At 35.0% G+C, this 21,118-nt stretch overlaps 3 protein-coding genes across 3 annotated transcripts in view; 2 read left to right on the top strand and 1 right to left on the bottom strand.

The window, feature by feature from the left end:
* Window positions 1-21,118, top strand: part of ptchd1 (patched domain containing 1) — a 150,105-nt gene that overhangs the window by 14,884 nt on the left and 114,103 nt on the right. The gene's annotated exons all lie outside the window — the stretch shown is intronic.
* The window catches only part of LOC115411066 (phosphate-regulating neutral endopeptidase PHEX-like), a 68,140-nt gene that overhangs the window by 17,942 nt on the left and 29,080 nt on the right, over window positions 1-21,118 (top strand). The window contains exons 5-11 of the mRNA XM_030123007.1: window positions 10,871-10,987; window positions 11,106-11,189; window positions 13,025-13,167; window positions 13,334-13,427; window positions 14,686-14,814; window positions 16,380-16,481; window positions 19,511-19,588. Coding sequence (XP_029978867.1) covers window positions 10,871-10,987; window positions 11,106-11,189; window positions 13,025-13,167; window positions 13,334-13,427; window positions 14,686-14,814; window positions 16,380-16,481; window positions 19,511-19,588 — 747 coding nt within the window. The remainder of the gene's footprint in view (window positions 1-10,870; window positions 10,988-11,105; window positions 11,190-13,024; window positions 13,168-13,333; window positions 13,428-14,685; window positions 14,815-16,379; window positions 16,482-19,510; window positions 19,589-21,118) is intronic.
* The window catches only part of LOC115411252 (E3 ubiquitin-protein ligase TRIM21-like), a 109,124-nt gene that overhangs the window by 67,385 nt on the left and 20,621 nt on the right, over window positions 1-21,118 (bottom strand). The gene's annotated exons all lie outside the window — the stretch shown is intronic.

Here is a 21,118-nt window from a genome sequence, read left to right as displayed (position 1 = left end):
TTTGCCACAAGAAAATTGACATAATAGAAAATGTTTTTATTCTGTGTCCTCCTTCTTTCTCAATAACTGCCTTCACACGCTTCCTGAAACTTGCGCAAGTGTTCCTCAAATATTCGGGTGACAACTTCTCCATCCTTCTTTAACAGTATCTTCCAGACTTTCTCGTAATAGTTTTGCTCATAGTCATTCTCTTCTTTCCATTATAAACAGTCTTATGGACACTCCAACTATTTTTGAATCTCCTTTGGTGTGACGAGTGCATTCAGCAAATCACACACTCTTTGACGTTGCTTTCCTGATTACTCATATGGGCAAAAGTTTGTGAAAAGGTATGGATAATAGTGTTAGGTATGATTATGACATCAATATATGTTTGGTTTCAAAACAATTGATTGTAGTGCCGGCTGAGAAAAAACAACTAATGTTCATTGTAAATTTTGCTTCCCCACCCTGTATATACTCTCTATGTGCCTTGTTGTTTGTTTGTAAATTGTTTGTCTTGGTTACAAGAAGAAAATGTCAATAAATACATGTAAAAAAAATAAAGAAAAAAAGCTGTATCTTGGAAGTGGTTAGAGATAAGTCATACTGTAAATGGCAAAAATATTGTGTATGATGCAAAGTTTTATGATGGGAGTAAATGTACTCATCTAATTTGCATATTGTGATATCACAGAGCAGCGGCCATATTAGATTCTGTAACATTTAGGCCATTTCTCAATACGCAGTCTTGCCTGTTCTTCCGTTTCTCACGTTCTCGTGAAACGTCATCAGTCACGACCCAAGTTCTGTTCTACAGCTGCCAACCGATAATCGATTAGGTGCTTGAAGTGATTGGAAAAATTCACGATTCGATTAATCAATTCGAATTGATTTGAAGGGAAATATTCTATTGCAGTTTTCCTGAATTGAAGCTTCTTTGTGCGTCACAGTAAGTGTCCGTGTGAAACACAACAGTGGAACAATGTTTAACAGCAGAGAAATGAAGGAAACAAAGCTTTGATTCAGGAGAATTGTGGTTTGAATGATTTTTTTGGATCACTTTGAGCGATTAATCGGTTTGCAGCTCTATTCTGTTCCAATTGCAAGTTCGCATAAACCAAGAACGCATGGAATACCAGGATGTTGTTCTTGTCAGCTAGCTTAAACCAAGAATGCACTGGTTGGTGACTCGTGTAGACTTGGCTTGTGAAATAATTCCCAAGATGCAGTTCGTGCCGGCAGCTGGGTCCGGCTGAAAAGACGAAATGTATTACAGTTTTGAAAAATATGCAAAATGTATAAATGACATGTAAGAACTAGTACAAGCGTATTGAAATCAAATCGAGTGACATTGCGGTGATTTGAGGAAAATACGTTTGGGAGCAGATGGCAGAAAATACAGCAGAGAGAGGGAGATAAGTTCACAAGTACACAGCTGTTCAATTACAGATTGACTTGCGTGGTTTTGGAAGTCTGTTCTCTGGGGCCGTTCTTACCAAGACCATACTCGCCGAGTTTGCAAGACCGTACTCTACGTTCTTGATTTTGAGAACGGCCTCAGTAAAATTGAACTTGAATATATTTACATGGCTGTTTTCTTCGTGTGTTTGTTTTTTTGTCATCTTATCCTTAAAATGAATTAACTTAAGCATTAGTAGGAAAGTAAATCACAGTAGGGTTATAGTAGTTTTTTAGCCACGCAGCAGAGTAGCCAAATCTGTTCTTACCTATCAAAACTAAAACATACATCAACATACAGACATACTAAACAAACATCAAAACAACAATAACTTATTTTACTGAACCAGCTCGGGACCACGCCATTAACCCAGAAAGACCCAAACATACACCAGCAACCAAAATATTTTATCGATATAAAAAGTTTTGATACCTGTTGATCCACTAATCCTATCAATCCATGTAAATAATGGTGTAAAATACAGTTTGTCGTCTTTTCATGGTCATCAGATATGACTCATTTGGATGGTCAGAGGCTCCATAGTTACCATGGAAACACCATTGTCTTCTACAACATTGATTCACCAGTAAAACCCATGGAGTTTGATCGATGACAGTGGATGGAGACACTGGGTTTATGTTAACATAATGAGAGATTTAACTGAAAAAGTCCCTATTTCCTCCATTTTCCTCTGTTTTTGATGTAATAACCCTCAACTTTAATTTGAACTTTTGTGGACATCAATCCTGATCAGTAAATTAAAAGTAGGGAAATATCTGATTTTAACTTGAGAATGCAAAATACTGAGCATAACATTAGAACAAATGGGGATAAATCACTTAAGAAAAGTTAAAACTAGAGTAAAAAAAAAAAAAGATTTGGGGACTGGCACAAATGTAGCTCTGGGTCTTTATGGGTTAAACTGGATTTTCTTCTTCACTTTGAGTAGAAACATGCCCTAGAATGGTGTTAGGATTGAAGAGGTACATGTCCACCATTTAATGAATAGAACAGAATGCCTTTATTGTCATTATACATATGTACAACGAAATTAACCCTTTCATGCACAAATTACGAGAACCTTAATCAAGATTTTTTTTCCCTGAGTGTTTTTCTTCCTCTTTAGGCATGAAAAAACAATGCAATTAAAATTTTCTCATGAAAAATAAATAAATAAAGAAACAAAAAAAAATATAAAAAACAAAAAATAAAGTTAAAAAGCACATACTACTACTACTACTAATAAGAAAAATGATCTTATGAACCTATTTTACATGAAGTTGCAAAAATGTCCATTCAGCTGGATACCTTGCATTTAATTTTTGAAACGAAGAAACATGTATTTACAGATAAATTGTGTGAAAACTGGGGGGGGGGTTGTAGTTCTGGGGGTGAGAGTATGCTCAGGGGAGATCTACACAATGTTACCAATTCATGTCAGAAAAGATATGTAGTGTCTTAAAACTTTAATAAAGATATGTGCAAAAACAAACAAACAAACAAACAAACAAACAAATCCATGAATATATAAGAAAACTGTAGCTGTAGAATAGCTGTCCACTGTAGTGACCAGTATACATGAAAGGGTTAACAGAGACAACTCTCTAGTGGTGCGTAGTGCAAAACAGTTTAAAAGAAAAGAAAGTGTAAATATATATACAGAATAAAAACAAGCATGTCACCAACCAAGAAACAGTAGAGATAAATATATATTGCACTGTGACCCTGGCTGGACACTAAGGATATATGTTAACCCTTTCATGCATAGTGGTCACTACAGTGGACAGTTACTCTACAGCTTTAATCTTGTATATTCATGGGTTTTTGTTGTTTTAGTTCCATATCAACCAACACAGTGGACACTTATGCATCACCTCATAAACTGCATTTCATACCATTATTGTAACTTTGCTGTTCTTGATTGGTTCTTGAGTGGAAATCAATTGTTAATATTTATTTTTTGCATATTATCTCCATGAAATGAGTAATAACTAGTATTAGAATACGTTAAAATGTGAGAAAACATCAGATTAGCTGCATTAAACATGGTTTCATTTCACTGTTTTCATAACACTTTATGATATTGTGCTTTAAATACATGTTCTTTGCTTCAAGAATAAAATTCATGGTGTAGCTGAGTGGACATTTTTGTAACTCCATGAAAAACAGGTTGATTAAAAAAAAAAAAATTAAATCACATTGTTTTATTTTTCATGCCTGAAGAGGAATAACAACACTCAGGAAAAAAAAAGGTTGATTAAGGTTCTAATAATTCACGCATGAAAGGGTTAAATATATATCCTTATTTGAGTGGGTGGGTTATGGTGGGTGGTGGTAACAAATTTGACAGCTCTGTCAGGAGCTTTGGTCTGTTTCATTCAGTTTTGTCGCTTGTTGTAATATTGCAACTTCAGCACTTAAAGGGTTAACTGTAGGGGCGACAAATATTGATTGCTCTACTAACAGCAGCTTGATTGAGTGTAAACAGAAAGTATGTACTGGCTCAGTGGAACTCCCTCACAGCCTACGGAGCCGGGTTTCTCAACCGGTGGGTTGTGGTCCAAATGTGGGCTGTGGGCTCATTCGGAAGGAGATGCCGAGTGTGTGGTTTTGAAATGATTGAAATGTTAGGTTTTCAGAGCTTGGAAATATGATGTCAGAAAAGACGAGGGCGGAAAGACGGAAATTCAACACTAGCATCCTAATTAGTAGGCTAAAACAGCATGCAACATTTTTTTAGCATGTCTTAAACCGCAGTGTGAAGCCAGTAGTATGTGAATTGTATGGTGTATACTGCAGTCAGAAAGAATTGGACCAAAAGTACTGGGACTAGGGGTTAAAGGTTGTATTCTGGACAGTTTCAGTGTTAATGAGAATGTATCGGCTAACCTGAGGCTAGTTAGCTTAAGTTCCGATCACATGTATAGAGGGTATGCACATGACGTCACTGCTAGCGGAAGTTGCCTTGGTTACGTCCACTGAGTAGCAGAAAGAGGGAGGTGAGTAGCAGCTTTGGCTTGAATACTGCGAAAACTTTAGAACAATCGAAAAAATAGGACCAATGGCCCTGTAGCTTACCGGCCAAATTAAAAGCTTTGGGAAATGTATCCAGATGCCATTTATTATCACCCAGTTCTGTGTATTTATTATATTACAGAAATAGCCCATGTTTTGGTCATATTCCAATCAGATCTGTAAAAAATTCTAATTCCACCTTGATATCATTGATACTTATTGATTTATTGGATCAATCCACTTCTTATCTGTTATAATGGGAAAATTTTTCAAAGTCGCACCAAATCCAGAATCAGATCTGGATTGAAATAATTACAATTCCTTGTGTTGACATCATCATACAGAAGCTGTATACCAAGTTTGAAGTCAATCAGAACTGGAGTTTCGGAGAAAAAGACGATTGAAATGTTTTCCCCATAAGAGCCCATGTTAAATTTTCCGTAAGTTCCCGGATCCAGAAGAAGATCCTGATCAGCATGTGGACATTATGTTTTGGTCATCTCCCCATCAGGGCTGGACTGTAGGAATTTACACTGGATATCATTTATATTTACTGAGTTATTGCATCGATCCACTTCCTGTCTCTTATAATGGGGACATTTTTCAAAGTGGTACCAAATCCAGAATCAGATCCGGATCCAAATAATTTCACTAACTTTTGTTGACATCATCACAAAGAAGCTGTATACCAAGTTTGAAGTCAATCGGAATTGTAGTTTCGGAGAAGACAATTGAAAGTTTTGTAACGGACGACAGATGACGACAGACTCTGCATGACGACAATAGCTTACGGCTTGTCGGCCGGTAAGCTAAAAATGGGGAAGAGCTGTTGTGCCATTGATTGCACAAACAGGTTTAAAAAGCACTCGGAGCTATCGTTTTAGTGGCGACCTAAAGCCAAAGACAGAAGAAGCAGATGGATCGCTGCAATTCGTAGAAATCACTGGAATCCAGGCAACGAACCTGGATTTGTGTCAGCTAACGTTAATTTATGCTGTATTCTTGCGTAAAATCATACCTTAAATTACATATCGTTTTGGCTAACGTTACTTCTTAGTAAAGCTCTTAATGTTAGCATCTGTCATTTAGTTCTATATTTCATAACTGAAACGTTTTTGTCTTCAATTGTGTGATTCTGAACCTTGTGCTCTACATGATTTGTAAACTAGCTTAAACTGAGGCTGACCTAGTTTTCCAAATAAGGGGGTACTCTAGCACAAAGCTGTTGTAGATGTGTTGTATCAAGTATTTGATGTTAACTCTACTTAAATCTCCACAGTACCAGTAGATCATCCACTCACTTGGGTCAATACTAAGGGTTCAACTCCAGTAAATCAGTAGTGAACTATGAGCACTACTGCTGGGCCTTTACCTTGGAAATCACCGCCAAGAAAATACATCTGCACTGACAGAAAACCTCAAAAACAATAATATGTTGAATTGAAAGCCCTCACCAGCTGTAATTGTCTAATTAACGATGACGAGGATGTCAACAACTCTTTGTCTTTTGTATGCTTTCAGCCTTTGCATTGGGTATTTTCCCGGTGTTGAAATCAGGTTCATATAAATGACAGGATAGGTGATTTCCGGCCACATATCAATGTTCATAGACCACTTGTTGTTTGGTAGCTTGTATGGATCCATGTCCAGTCCAGTTGTCTTTAATTTCATGTTATATTCCACATTTTTCCCAGTCTCGCTGTAGTTACTGCTATACTCCGCCATGTTGAGCCGGTTTGTTTTTGCCACTCAGTCTGACTTAGAGGGGAAGTGACGTATCTGCATTCCCTCTATTACTATTTAGCCAGTCGTATCATCGCTGAACATTCTAAAATTGAGAATCTTTTTTTTTTCACTTATGTTTTTATTAAAATTTTATAGACATACAGTCATCAAAAACAACAAAAAACAAACACACAGACCATGCTTGGGTACACTACACGACACTACATCCACATTATTCAGTCCTCCATCATTACGGGTTCTGTAATCACTCCATTTATTCCATTTTTTGTCCATTTGTGCTTCTTGTAGTCGCAGTTTGAGTTATTTTTTCCATTGTATATATTTCTTCAATAATTGTGATCCATTGGTCCTTTGTTGGTGGTTCTGTCTTTCCCCAGTTCCTTGTACAGTCTACTCTCGTTATACCGCCAACTTCCGTTCAGGGCCAAATTGGCGGTATAGCGAAAATGGCGTTACAACGGGTTGCGTCCATAATGTGCATGTCTTCACTATATGATGTCTATGCTGCCTCCGTTAACCCGTTCTAATTGCGTTTCTAAATAAATCTTGATTCTGTTATGTTGTAAGGGATCATTTAAAGTGGGGAAACATTTTAAGCATTATTATACCGTGTCGGGAAATGACACCCCATTATCTTGAGGCTTTGGCTTAATCCCACGTCCTCTTCCCGACATCCTGACCTACTGAGTGTTCTGCGATAAATGAACGGTGGCCGTTCCGTAGACCTACTCGTAGCTTGTCGCGATCAGCGTCTGGCGCGTTTGTTTCAGTGCATTGTTTAAAATTTATGTGTACTCGATGGCAATCACGCTGGCGGTATAACGGTCGGGAAATCAATGGTATAAGTGTTGTTTGTGCATGGAACTGGGCTGGCGGATGGCGATAGGCGGAAATGGCGGTAGCTAATGGAATAATGCATTGGGGATTTTTGTGCAATGGTTTTGGTCGGCGGCGAGCGAAAATGGCGGTATAACGGCGGGCGGTTTAACAAGAGTAGACTGTAATAGCTTTTTTGGCAAGCCACTAAAACTAACCAAGTATATGTCGTTTCCTACTACTTTTCCATCAAAGTTACACAAATTCAGTATAAGACGGGTCAATTTGACTTAAATCTACAAAAAGTTATGTGTTTGCTCCATAGTTCGGCTTCATAAGAGACTGGGAAGCTGCTGTAAATGACATTTTTCTCCCAAAACGATCATTTTATTAATGTTAGTGCACCATAAATTGCTAATCTATGAATAAAACGTTAAAGATCATCACAGTTCGTTGGATTATTAGAAAATAAACAGTTTTTAGTAAATAGTGGTTCATTCAGGAACTCCATTCCAATAGATCAGACTCTCCAAGGCTGTGACATGATTACACATGGAGATGAGAATCTTCCATCTTCAGTCTATACATATTTGACTGGACACCATGAATAGTTTAAATATCCCATCATGCAATGCAGTTGTGAGAACTGACAGTGCAGAATGTGACCAGAATCCAGTAGCAGGTAATCAGTATTCAGTGGTATTACAGAGGCGATGGTAGATGTGGGCTTGATCAACCCCACCCACCCATAGGTGTGAATGTGAGAGTGGTAGTGATAAGTAGTATTTACTAGTAATACAATTGTTTCCTATAGAAATGCATTGAATTCTTCTATGTAAATATTTAAATTCCGAGTTTTTTGCCACACTCTGGTAGAAACATCTCAGTCTATGTAGCACCTGTGTACACCAGACTTTCCAGTTACACACTTAGCAGTATTCTGAAGATATTTACAGAGGGATTTGTTAATAAATCATTCCTGGCCTGTTTCATGTGGCATTTTAATAAAAAAAATATGGCGAAAATTTATTTTTTTAAGGCTATGGGCAGTATATTTTGATTTCCTTGGTAATGAAAGCAGATATCCTGAAATCAAATCCCTCTGTAATTTTATTTTCATCTTTTATGTGAACAAAACAAAAAAATAATTTTGCACCTGACTTTATTATATGTTCAGCTCTATCTACCGAAAATGTATGCAACATTGTGCATATTTAATGAGATTATGCCTAATTTACATAGTTAAACATACAAATTTCAAAAACTTGTAGTCAACATGTAGCCAAAAAATATGTTAAAAATTGATTTTTTTTAAGGCTCTGGGCAGTATACTTTTATTTCCAAGGTAATGAAAACAGATATCCTGAAATCCCTCTGTAATTTTTTATTCATCTTATGTGTGAACAAAATAAAAAAAGATTTTTGCACCTGACTTTATCATATGTTCAGATCTATCCACCAAAAATGTATGCAACATTGTGCATATTTAATGAGATTATGCCTAATTTGTATAATTAACCCTTTCATGCATAGTGGTCACTTCAGTGGACAGCTATTCTACAGCTGGGCTCTCGTTTTTTTCATAGATTTTTTTGTTCTTTTCTTTGGTTTTGTTTTTTTCCCTTTCTTTTTTTTTTTTTTTTTTTTTAACACATATCTTTATTAAAGTTTTAAGATACCACATATCTTTTCTGACATGAATTGGTAACATTATGTAGATCTCCCCTGAGCATAAACCCCCAGAATCACAAGCTCTCCCAATAGTTTTCACACAATTTATCAGGAAATACATGTTTCTGTGCGTCAAAAATTAAACGTGTGGTGTCCAGCTGAGTGGACATTTTTGCAACTTCATGAAAAATAGGTTCAAAAGAATTTTTTTTTTCATTATCCTTTTTTTATGTATTTTAAAATTTTTTACAATTATTTTTATTTTATTTATTTTTCAGAAGAAAATTTTCAATCGCATTGTTTTTTTTTCATGCCCAAAGAGGAATAAAAACACTCAGGAAAAAATTTGGATTAAGGTTCTCATAATTCGTGCATGAAAGGGTTAAACATACACATTTCAAAAACTTGTAATCCTTTTTTTTCATACTTGTGGAAGTAATCAACTGAGGAAATGTTACCCTATTCACCTGCTGTGTCTCGCCTTCAGCTTATTATGATGCAGAAATGTTTTAGAACATTACCATACAGTACAAATTCATATATTCATATAAATTCTATGGGATGGGTCAGTTTTCCATACTAGCAAATTGACCCGCGGGTCACAATTCCATATAGAAAAGTGACCCGGGGGTCAGATTTCCATGGGGTCAGTATTCTACATGACACCAGGCAGTATAGTCCATTGCCATAGTAACGGTGAAATTTGGTTGAGAGGTGACAGGTTTGGTTGTTTAGGATGATGTTGAAATGCAGATAGTCTTGTTAACACAGATTTGCATCGATTGAAAATTAAAAACAGATTGAAACCCAGAGCTGATGAAACCATCAAACCTGAAAAATCTTTGAGAATCAAGTCATGTTTCCTAAGTCTCGCTTTTTTGTATAAGTTACATTTATTATTTTATTTTTATTTTATTTTATTAATCTGATAAAAAAAAAAAAAAAAAAAAATCAGCAGCAACTGTTTGTGATGTTGTTGATGAAGTTTATGATGCAAATAGAGAAATATGCTTGAATGTCAAATGTGATTATTTTCAATTAAAGTGATCTGAGACTAGAGATTAATTTAGATTAGAATAGAATAGAATAGAATAGAATAGAATAGAAAAATTGAGATTAAATTAGATTAGGTTAGATTACAATAGTTTAGATTTGATTAAATTAGATTAGAGTAGTTGAGAATAGTTGAGATTAAATTAGATTATATTACAATAGTTTAGAATAGTTGAGATTAGATTAGAATAGAATAGTTTAGAATAGGTGAGATTAAATTAGATTAAATTACAATAGTTTAGATTGGAATAGATTAGATTAGATTAGATTAGTGGAGATTAAATTAGATTAGATTACAATAGTTGAGATTAGATTAGAATAGTTGAGATTAAATTAGATTACATTACAATAGTTTAGATTGGATTAGATTAGATTAGATTAGATTAGATTAGATTAGATTAGATTAGATTAGAATAGTTTAGAATAGTTGAGATTAAATTAGATTAGATTACAATAGTTTAGAATAGTTGAGATTAGATTAGAATAGAATAGTTTAGAGTAGTTGAGATTAAATTAGATTAAATTACAATAGTTTAGATTAGATTAGATTAGATTACAATAGTTGAGATTAAATTAGATTACATTACAATAGTTTAGATTGGATTAGATTAGATTAGAATAGTTTAGAATAGTTGAGATTAAATTAGATTAGATTACAATAGTTTCGATTAGATTAGAATAGAATAGTTCAAAATAGTTGACATTAAATTAGATTACAATAGTTTAGATAGATTAGATCAGATTAGATTAGATTAGATTAGATTAGATTAGATTTTATTGATCCTACAATGGGGAAATTCAATGGTCAAGGCAGCAACAGAATAAAGTGCAAGGCAGAACGTGTACATGCATGAATATAGTGCAAAAAAACAAAACAAAAAAACAATCAATATAAAAGAAAAAAAAAACTATACAGACTATATACATATTTACAACATACAACATTTGGAAGAATCCTTACCATACAGTCTATAGTAGGCCTTGAATTCACTTTGTTTTGCCGTTCATCTAATATTTGTCTGTAAATGTCAGTATAAAACAGCCTGCTGGCAGTAATAGAGTTGCAGAATACACCACAAAACATTACATACTGTGTCACTCTCTCTTTTCTCCTCTGTCTTTCTCTAGTACCGTGCAGCCCTGCTGAGTTTGATGGTGGATACAGCCGTCATGCTGGGCGCTCCGGAGAAAGCAGCGCTGACCCAGATGGAAAAGGCTCTTGACTTCGAGACCAAACTGGCTCATGTAAAGATGTTAAGTCTGATAGATATAAAACAATATTGTGGTTAATGTATAGGAATGATCTGACAGGCTTAGACAAGTCAGTGTAATGTTGTCATCTAGTTTGTTACTGTGTTTGCAGATCCTGATTCCTTATGAAAATCGCACCAGTGAGAATATGTACAACAGACACCCACTTTCTTACCTGCAACAGAACATTCCACAGGTAACGTAAATGCATGGGAAGTTCACACTTAGTACTTCATAACACTTAACCCTTTAAACCCTTAGCCTAAAATGATCCGCCTGGACTTTTTTTCTTATAACCCCATCCCGCGAAGCTGTGGTTTGTTTCTTTGTTTGTTTGTTAACACTGTAGCAGCCAAGCTATTGGTTGAATTTATACCAAATTTGGTTTATAGATTGCCAGTGACCCAGAATAGATCTCATTACATTTTGGGAAAAGTAGGTCAAAGTTCACATTTTTTATGAATTTTTCAAATCTTTTTGTTTCCCCATTTATTTATAATGGGCAAAATTTCAACTGTCTATAAAAACATCAATTTTGTTTCAGTTTACTTCAAACTTGGCACATATATAGAGGCAATTGATATGCTGACATCAGCACACATGTAGACATGCTGACATCAGCTGGATCGATGCCAAAATGAGCTACAATATGTGCAAGGGGCAGGGTTTGTTGTGCCTGGCACCACTTGTTTACAGGTTATTATGATGATAATGAGAACAAATGGGGCTGAATGTGGCCCCTGAATTGAAGTGTTTTTGACATTTGATAGTTAATTTTATCGGTGTAATTTTTGCATTTCACGGGCCAGATTCAGCCTTTTGGCGAGCTGATTTTGGCCCACGAGCCATATGTTTGACACCCTTTACATAGAGTTTAATTTTATATAAAACTGATGTTGTTTTCTAATATTCTATTTCATATTTTATCAATCTACATCTGGTTCAAGTCAATCACTTGCAAGGATAAAAATGACTTAACAAGTGGTGCCAGGCACAACAAACCCCGCCCCTCGCATGTATTGTAGCTTATTTTGGCATCAATCCAGCTGATGTCATCATGTCTATGCATGTGCTGATGTCAGCATATCAATTTCATCAATATATGTGCCAAGTTTGAAGTAAATTGAAACAAAATTGATGTGATATTTCGGCCATTATAAGTAAATGTGAGAAAAAAAAAGATTTTAAAAATTCATAAAAAATTTGAAATTTGACCTACTTTTCCTAAAATGTAATGACGTGTCTTATGGGTCACTGGCAATCTATAAACCAAATTTGGTATGAATTCAATCAATAGTTTTGCTGCTACAGACATTTGAAATTTCACTAATTGTAAGTAAATGGGGAAAAAAATAAATTTTAAAAATTCATAAAAAATGTGAAATTTGACATACTGTTCCCAAAATGTAATGAGATCTATTTTGGGTCACTGGCAATCTATAAACCCAATCTGGTATGAATTCAACCACTAGGTTTGCTGCTACAGACATTTGTAATTTCGCCCATTATAAGTAAATGGGGAAAAAAAAAAGATTAAAAAAATTCATTAAAAATTTGAACTTTGACCTACTTTTCCCAAAATGTAATGAGAACTATTCTGGGTCACTGGCAATATATAAACCCAATTTGGTATGAATTCAACTGATAGTTTTGCTGCTACAGACATTTGAAATTTTGCCCATCATAAGTGAATGGGGAAAAAAAAAGATTTTAAAAATTCATAAAATATGTGAACTTTGACCTACAGTTCCCAAAATGTAATGAGATCTATTCTGGGTCACTGGCGATCTATAAACCCAATTTGGTATGAATTCAACCAATAGTTTTGCTGCTAGAGTGTTAACAGTCAAACAAACAAAGAAACAAACAGAACTAAAAACAATCCCCCTTGCCTCCGCTTCGGGGGACGGGGTAATAATGACTTTAACCTCCTGTATATACATTTTTGTTTTATTTGTCTGCAAATATACAACGTTGCCTCTTCACATTTGTTTGTTTTCTAACTCCTGTCTCTTCCTCCCTCTGTTGTAGTTCGACTGGGTGGGTTTTGTAAAAGCTGTCATGAAGTCTAAGACCGACCCGCCGCTCTCCATCTCTTCCTCTGAACGCGTTATCGTCCGAGCTCCTCAGTACTTCAAGGAACTTTTCAAGCTCATTAACACGACGGATCCAAGGTTTACACACACACATACACACACATTGAACTAGACATGACACACACAGAGTGATGAGCACACGCCGGAGCTTCAGGGCCTCTCATTATAAGTATATTACAGCATATAATGAGATTACACATATAGGCATTTAATTAATGTCAGTCTCTCCTCTCTGTCTCTTCAGGACTGTAGCTAACTACGTACAATGGAGGACAGTTTTTTCCAGAATCACCACTTTGAGCCGCCGTTTTCTCTACAGATACCTGGACTATGCTCGGGTTGGTAAACAATAGCATTTACGTGATATTTATTCCCTTTCACTATGTCTGTAGGGGTGTGTATTGGCAAGAATCTGGTGATATGATATAAATCACGATACGATATATCACGATACTGTTAAAAAGGCAATTTTTTTATTGGTTTTGTTTCTTTTTAAAAGATTATTTCCTGGAAAAATGGAATTCACACCAGAAATATGCACAAATACTAAACACATTTTTATTTGATCACAACAGGATCTAATGCTATATCACAAAAATTTCCTGTGTTAAAACTTAAATTATGTTTTACAGACATTACAATTACAAGACTTTTGCAGAATACTGTATATTGAAAATAAAATATTAACCCTTAAAGACCCAAACAGCAACCTGACCAAAACCATCTACTGATTTAAAATGTTTAATACGTGTTGATCTATTTATGCCATCAATACATGTAAATAATTGGCGTTAAGGCAGTTTTTCATCTTTTCATGGTCATTAAATATGATCCATTTGGATGCTCAGAGGCTCCATAGTTACCGTGGAAACATCGCCATCTTCTACAACATTGATTCGCAAGTAAAACCCATGGAGTTGGATCAATGACAGTGTTTATATTTTACTGAAAAAGTCACATTTTCTTCAGTTTTCTGTGTTTTTTTATATAACAACCCTCAACTTTAGTCTGAGCTTTTTTGAACATCTACATTATCAGTGAATTAAATACAGGAAAATACTTGATTTTCACTGAAAAAATGCAAAATGCAGAAGATAATATTATAATAAATGGTGATAAATCACTTTTAAAAAAGTCAAATATAGAGAAAAAACTATTTTGGAAGTGCCACAAAAGTAGCACTGGGTCTTTATGGGCTATGATGGAATTTTATTTTGCTTTTATGTTATGCATTCCTACTTTATGCCTGAATTTAGTGCTCTATACTTACATGCTTTAAATGAGGTAAACATGTAAACACCTTCTATGATTCATGTAAACATTCCCTGTTTAAGCTCCTGAAATTCTCACATCTATAATTAAAGACGTGGGAAAGTTAAGTCATTTTGAGTCGTAAGGTTTTCTATTTCAAACCCACGGAGGGAGCTCTGAATGAATTATACAACACAATGAGAATATAAGTAATGGTATATGTCTAACCTTTCGTTATAGTTTAAAATATGTAAAATCGTGGAATTTCTCAGCCCATCTTCCCCCATTAATTAAGGTCAGTTCTAGGTTGTATCCCTGACTCTCTGACTCCCATCCTCCCACCAGGTGACCACAGGAACCACCTCTCTGACCCCACGCTGGGATAAGTGTGTCAACTATGTGGAGAATTCACTTGTTTATGCCACTGGGCGCCTCTTTGTCAACGCTCATTTCCAGGAGGACAAGAAACACATGGTGTGTATGACTTTAAATCATGTTGGAGGGTGTAATGACACATTCAGTGCAGGCTATTTGTGCTGTTAATATTGGGTCTTCATATTTTATGTCTATTTGTATTTTATTCTACTCAGAATTTTAAATTTCACAAAAAGTAAAATACAAATAGAACTATTTTCTTATTTTACTTTTTAGTTTTCGGAATTTGTATATTCGCTCTATTATTTTCTGATGTACTGGTTTTTTATTCATATTGTTGCACTGACTGGTGTATGATTTCATTACACACACTATAATAATATAGGCCATTCTATTCTATTCTATTCTATTCTATTCTATTCTATTCTATTCTGTTCTATTCTATTCTGTATTCTTTTCTATTCTGTTCTAACGTATTGTTTTGTTTTGTTTTGTTTTGTTTTGTTTTGTTTTGTTTTGTTTTGTTTTGTTTTCTATTCTATTCTATTATATTCTATTCTACTCTTCTGTATTCTATTCTGTTCTATTCTATTTTATTCTATTCTGTTCTCTTTTATCCTACTCTGTTCTGTTCTATTCTACTCTTCTATATTCTATTCTATTCTATTCTATTCTATTCTATTCTATTCTACACTTCTCTATTCTATGCTATTCTATTCTATTCTTCTCTTTTGTACTATTCTATTCTATTCTATTCTATTTTTTTTTTTTTCTGTTCTACCCAGTGTTCTATTCTATTCTATTCTATTCTATTCTATTCTATTCTATTCTATTCTATTCTATTCTATTCTATTCTACTCTTCTGTATTCTATTCTATTCTGTTCTATTCTATTCTATTCTGTCTTTTCCGTTTCTCTTTTCTATTCTATTCTATTCTATTCTATTCTATTCTGTTCTGTTCTATTCTATTCTGTTCTACACTACTCTATTCTATTCTGTTCTTTTCTTTTCTGTTCTATTCTATTCTATTCTATTCTATTCCACACTACTCTATTCTATTCTGTTCTTTTCTTTTATGTTCTATTCTAGTCTATTCTATTTTATTTTATTTTTTTTTTCTGTTCTACCCAGTGTTCTATTCTATTCTATTCTATTCTATTCTATTCTATTCTATTCTATTCTATTCTATTCTATTCTACTCTTCTGTATTCTATTCTATTCTGTTCTATTCTATTCTATTCTGTCTTTTCTGTTTCTCTATTCTATTCTATTCTATTCTATTCTGTTCTGTTCTGTTCTATTCTATTCTACACTACTCTACTCTATTCTATTCTGTTCTTTTCTGTTCTATTCTATTCTATTCTATTCTATTCCACACTACTCTATTCTATTCTGTTCTTTTCTTTTATATTCTATTCTATTCTATCTTATCCTATTCTCTATTCTATTCTGTTCTTTTCTGTTCTATTCTGTTCTATTCTATTCTATTCTATTCTATTCTATTGTACCACATTTCTGCACATTTATGGCAGTATGTTTATGTCTGTTTATTTTTTTTCTAAAATACTTTCTCGGGGTGTGGACACTACTATAGTCCACATTTAGTCGTCTCTCTCTCTCTGCTCCCGTGCCAGGCATTAACTTGTGTTTCCATGACTCCCAGATGGAGGAGTTGATTGACGGCATTCGCTGGGCGTTCATGGACATCCTGGAGAAAGAGAACGACTGGATGGATGAAGAGACGAAGCTGAAAGCGCTGGATAAGGCAAGAACAGACGCCTCCTTCGTCCCATATGTTTCTTTAAATTTCCTCCCGTTCTGCTATAAAAACTTAAAAGCTAGTTTCCTTGCCAAAAAATAACTTCTCCGAGATGTATTTTCCCGTTGCTAGCGTAAACAGTATTCATAACAGCAGAAGTCCAAGCGGAAGAGTTGGTCGAGAATTTTCTGTGGGTCAAAGTCAGTAAACCCTTATGTTCTTTAGGTCAGGGCTGTCAAACTCATTTTAGTTTAGTTTAGGCCCACTTTGATCTCTGGACCAGCAAAATGATTATATGATAACCTATGAATAGTGTCAACTCTAAACTTTTCTCTTTATTTTAGTGTGAAAAAAGTAAAATTGCATACAACAAAAACCTTAACATCTACAAACTGTCCTTTAACCCTTTCATGGACACTGGTCACTACAGTGGACAGCTATTCTACAGCTGCTCTCATGTATATTCATGGATTTATTTATTTTTTTTTTTTACACATATCTTTATTAAAGTTTTAAGACACTACATATCTTTTCTGACATGAATCGGTAACATTATGTAGATCTCTACTGACCATAAACCCCCAGAATCACAAGCTCTCCCCATAGTTTTCTCACAATTTATCAGTAAATACATGTTTCTGTGTGTTAAAAATTAAAAGTGTGGTGTCCAGCTGAGTGGACATTTTTGCAACTTCATGAAAAATAGGTTCATAAGATTTTTTTTTTCATTATTTTTTCATGTATTTTTTTATTTTTTTTTTAAAATTATTTTTGTTTTATTTTTTTAAATGTATTTTTCAGAAGAAAATTTTCAATCGCATTGTTTTTTTCATGCCTAAAGAGGAATAAAAACACTCAGGAAAAAATTTTGATTAAGGTTCTCATAATTCGTGCATGAAAGGGTTAATATTTTCATAATTTTATGTAAGTTTTTACAGTAAAACAAAGACAAAAATTTGGAGTTGTCATTATTTATAGGTGTAATGGAATATTATGTTTTTCGCATTAAACTAAGAAAATTTGGAGTCATTATTTATCGGTTATTATGCTATTATTTTAGTTGAGATCACGTTTTTCTGTATGTGGAACCTGAACTAAAACGAGTTCGACATCCTTGATTATTAATATCTTAAGTGTAATTTTTGCGCTTTGCAAATTCATCCCGTGGGCCGGACTGGAACCTTTGGCGGGCCGGTTTTGGCCCCTGGGCCACATGTTTGACATCCCTGACATAACACAAACACCTATGAACCTAACATATTTTTTTAAAAAAATGAAAGAAAAAACGGTTTTGTGTGGCAGGGCACCTTTAAGAAATTTCAGGTTGTTCATGTTAACCCTTTCATGCACGAATTATGAGAACCTTAGTCAAGATTTTTTTCTTCAGTGTTTAGCCATGAAAAAAACAATGCGATCGAGTTTTTTTTTTTATCTATGGAGTTACAAAAATATCCATGCATTTAATTTTTGAAGTAAAGAAACGTGCTTAAAACCCAATATCAGAAAGTGATATGAAAACAATGAAATAAAAACATTTTTAATGCAGCTAATCTGATGTCTTCTCACATTTTAACATATTCTAATGCTAGTAATTACTCACTTCATGGAGATAATATGCAAAAAAAACCCTTCTTGTCTAACAAATAATTGGTTTACACTCAAACATGTAACTGCAGATCAGGTTTATCAAGACCAGTAAAGTTACAGTAATGATCTGAATTACAGTGTATGGGATGGTGCATAAGCGTCCACTGTGTTGGCTGATATGGAACTAAAACAACAAAACCCATTAATATACAAGAGAACAGCTGGAGAAGAACTGACCACTGGAGTGGACAGTGCATGAAAGGGTTAAAACTGGTCAGTGTGAGTTCATTACTATTCATGAGCTCCCCCAGGTGAGACCACGCCCACAGAATTCGTCTACCTACCTGAAAGCAATAAAACGTATTTAATGTAATGTATAAATAATTTAATGGAAAAAAAAGGAAGTAAACAAATATAGCTAAAATACAACCAGAAAACCAAAACAAATAAATTAGATAAGTTACTTTTGAGGCTCTGAAATAAAAAGATTTTATTTAATGGTTTAATGATTATAATTTCTAAAAAGTTGATAAATTTTTTTCTTAAATCCTTTGAATTAAAGCTGAAAGTTCACTGTAGTTGTCTACAGAGGCAGCAATACAAAATACGTAATACAATAAAAAATACATACAGGGTGGGGAAGCAAAATTTACAATGAACATTTAGTTGTTTTTTCTCAGCAGGAACTATGTCAGTTGTTTTGAAACCAAACATATATTGATGTCATAATCATACCTAACACTATTATCCATACCTTTTCAGAAACTTTTGCCCATATGAGTAATCAGGAAAGCAAACGTCAAAGAGTGTGTGATTTGCTGAATGCACTCGTCACACCAAAGGAGATTTCAAAAATAGTTGGAGTGTCCATAAAGACTGTTTATAATGGAAAGAAGAGAATGACTATGAGCAAAACTATTACGAGAAAGTCTGGAAGATACTATTAAAGAAGAATGGGAGAAGTTGTCACCCGAATATTTGAGGAACACTTGCGCAAGTTTCAGGAAGCGTGTGAAGGCAGTTATTGAGAAAGAAGGAGGACACATAGAATAAAAACATTTTCTATTATGTCAATTTTCTTGTGGCAAATAAATTCTCATGACTTTCAATAAACTAATTGGTCATACACTGTCTTTCAATCCCTGCCTCAAAATGTTGTAAATTTTGCTTCCCCACCCTGTATGTATTTGGACATGCAGACCAGTCACTAAAACATGTTAAAGGGGTAAAATAAGAACTAAAAACAAAATACAATTTATACATAAATATATAAAATACGTACAATATATTATATGAGCGCTGTACCTCACTCTCTGTTGCTTTTCAGTGGAATTGAATCTCCTTCAGTCTTTGCTCTGACTCTCAGTTTTCCTAAATGGATGGAACTGTGTGATCAGCCTGTAACAACAAACATTCGGTCTTCTGTTCTGTCTTCCGTGTCTCTTCAGGCTCATGCTGTCCTCGCTAAGGTCGGTTACCCCGAGTTCATTCTCAATGACACCTACCTCAATGAAGATCTAAAGCAGGTTTGTAGACTGAGCCTCGTCTCCTGTGAAAACAGCATGGACGCACCCTTTACGGTTTGACCTCGTCGGCTGATAGGTCATGAGCTATTGTGAAGGCGCTGTCTTCGTCTTCATTAGCAATTCCTTCGCACATCCTCTCCAATGAAACTAGTGGTCGGATTCATTTCAAATTTTATATGTGGCTTCCTTTGGATGATGTCTACAAAGTTTGTTCACAGTTTGGAGAAATTTAGATTATTGCATTTTTACATATTTTGGAAACATTCAAAATTTGACTTTACTTATCTCATAAAGACCCAAACAACCGAAATCGTCTACTGATCTAAAATGTTTAATAACTTCTGATCCACTAAACCTATTAACACTTTCAGTGCCATGGGCTGATTAAATCGGCTTTACGAAAACAACCTGTAAAGTGCCACGGGCCGATCAGATCGGCTTTGGAGAACACGCCATATTTGTGTACAAACAAACCATCCACCCCCATTTCTTTCTCACATTTCGATGACGTTCTTTCTGTGTCCGCCTTTTGAGACCAAGCAGACGGGAATTTGAGGTCACGCGACCGAATAATATTTTTATATCTTTTTAATGTTTCTTATTCTCCGGTGTTTCATCAGAGGGAGCCCTCCATGCCGGGGGGCGGCTGTGGACTCCGGGGGCTGTGGCGCCTTCTCTCACTGGGGTCCGCTCCTTTCTGGTGGGTGGGGGTCCCAGTTGGCCCTCTCCCACTAGTTGGGATGCGGGGCTGTGTTGCTGGTGCCTGGTCGCCGGGGTCGGCGGCTGCCTCCTGGTGCAGATGGCTCCCTGAGACAGCGCCTCCTAAATTGATGTTTTACTTTTACTTGTACATTTTTGTTCTGGTCTACCCGTGCTCAGTCAGTCTTCTTAAGTATGTGTGAGCTTGTGGGTTTGCATGTATATGTGTGTGTGTGTGTGTGTGTGTGTGTGTGTGTGCGGGTGGGTGTGGGTGGGGGGCGGTTCTGATTTTTAAACTGATATGTAAAGCACTTTGTGCTACAGTTTTTAATGTATGAAAAGTGCTATATAAATAAAGATTATTATTATTATTATTATTATTATTATTATTATTATTATTATTATAAATTATGCAAATTACGATCAATAATGAATCGGCTGCGTCCGGTGCGTTTTGGATCTAATCAGCAATTGGTCGGATGTTACCGAGCGGTTTCCTGCAGGATTCTTCAAATATTATAAAAACGACGTGAAATACTGAAAAACGGCCAAATTCTGTGGCACTTTTAAGGCTTATTAGCCCCTTAACTGTCTGGCACTTAAAGAGTTAATATGTTGAAATAATTGGTGTAAAATACAGTTTGTCTTCTTTTCATGGTCATCAGATATGACCCATTTGGACGTTCAGAGGCTCCGTAGTGAATGTAGAAACACCGTCATCTTCTACAACATTGATTCACTATTAAAACCCATGGAGTTGGATCAATGACAGTGGATGGAGACACTTGGTTTATGTTCAGTTAATGATATATTTTGCTGAAAAAGTAACTT

The sequence above is a fragment of the Sphaeramia orbicularis genome, chromosome 20 (genome assembly GCF_902148855.1).
Source record: "Sphaeramia orbicularis chromosome 20, fSphaOr1.1, whole genome shotgun sequence".
NCBI lineage: Eukaryota > Metazoa > Chordata > Actinopteri > Kurtiformes > Apogonidae > Sphaeramia > Sphaeramia orbicularis.
Note: the sequence above shows the minus strand (reverse complement) of the source record. Positions and strands in the feature narration are given on the sequence as shown.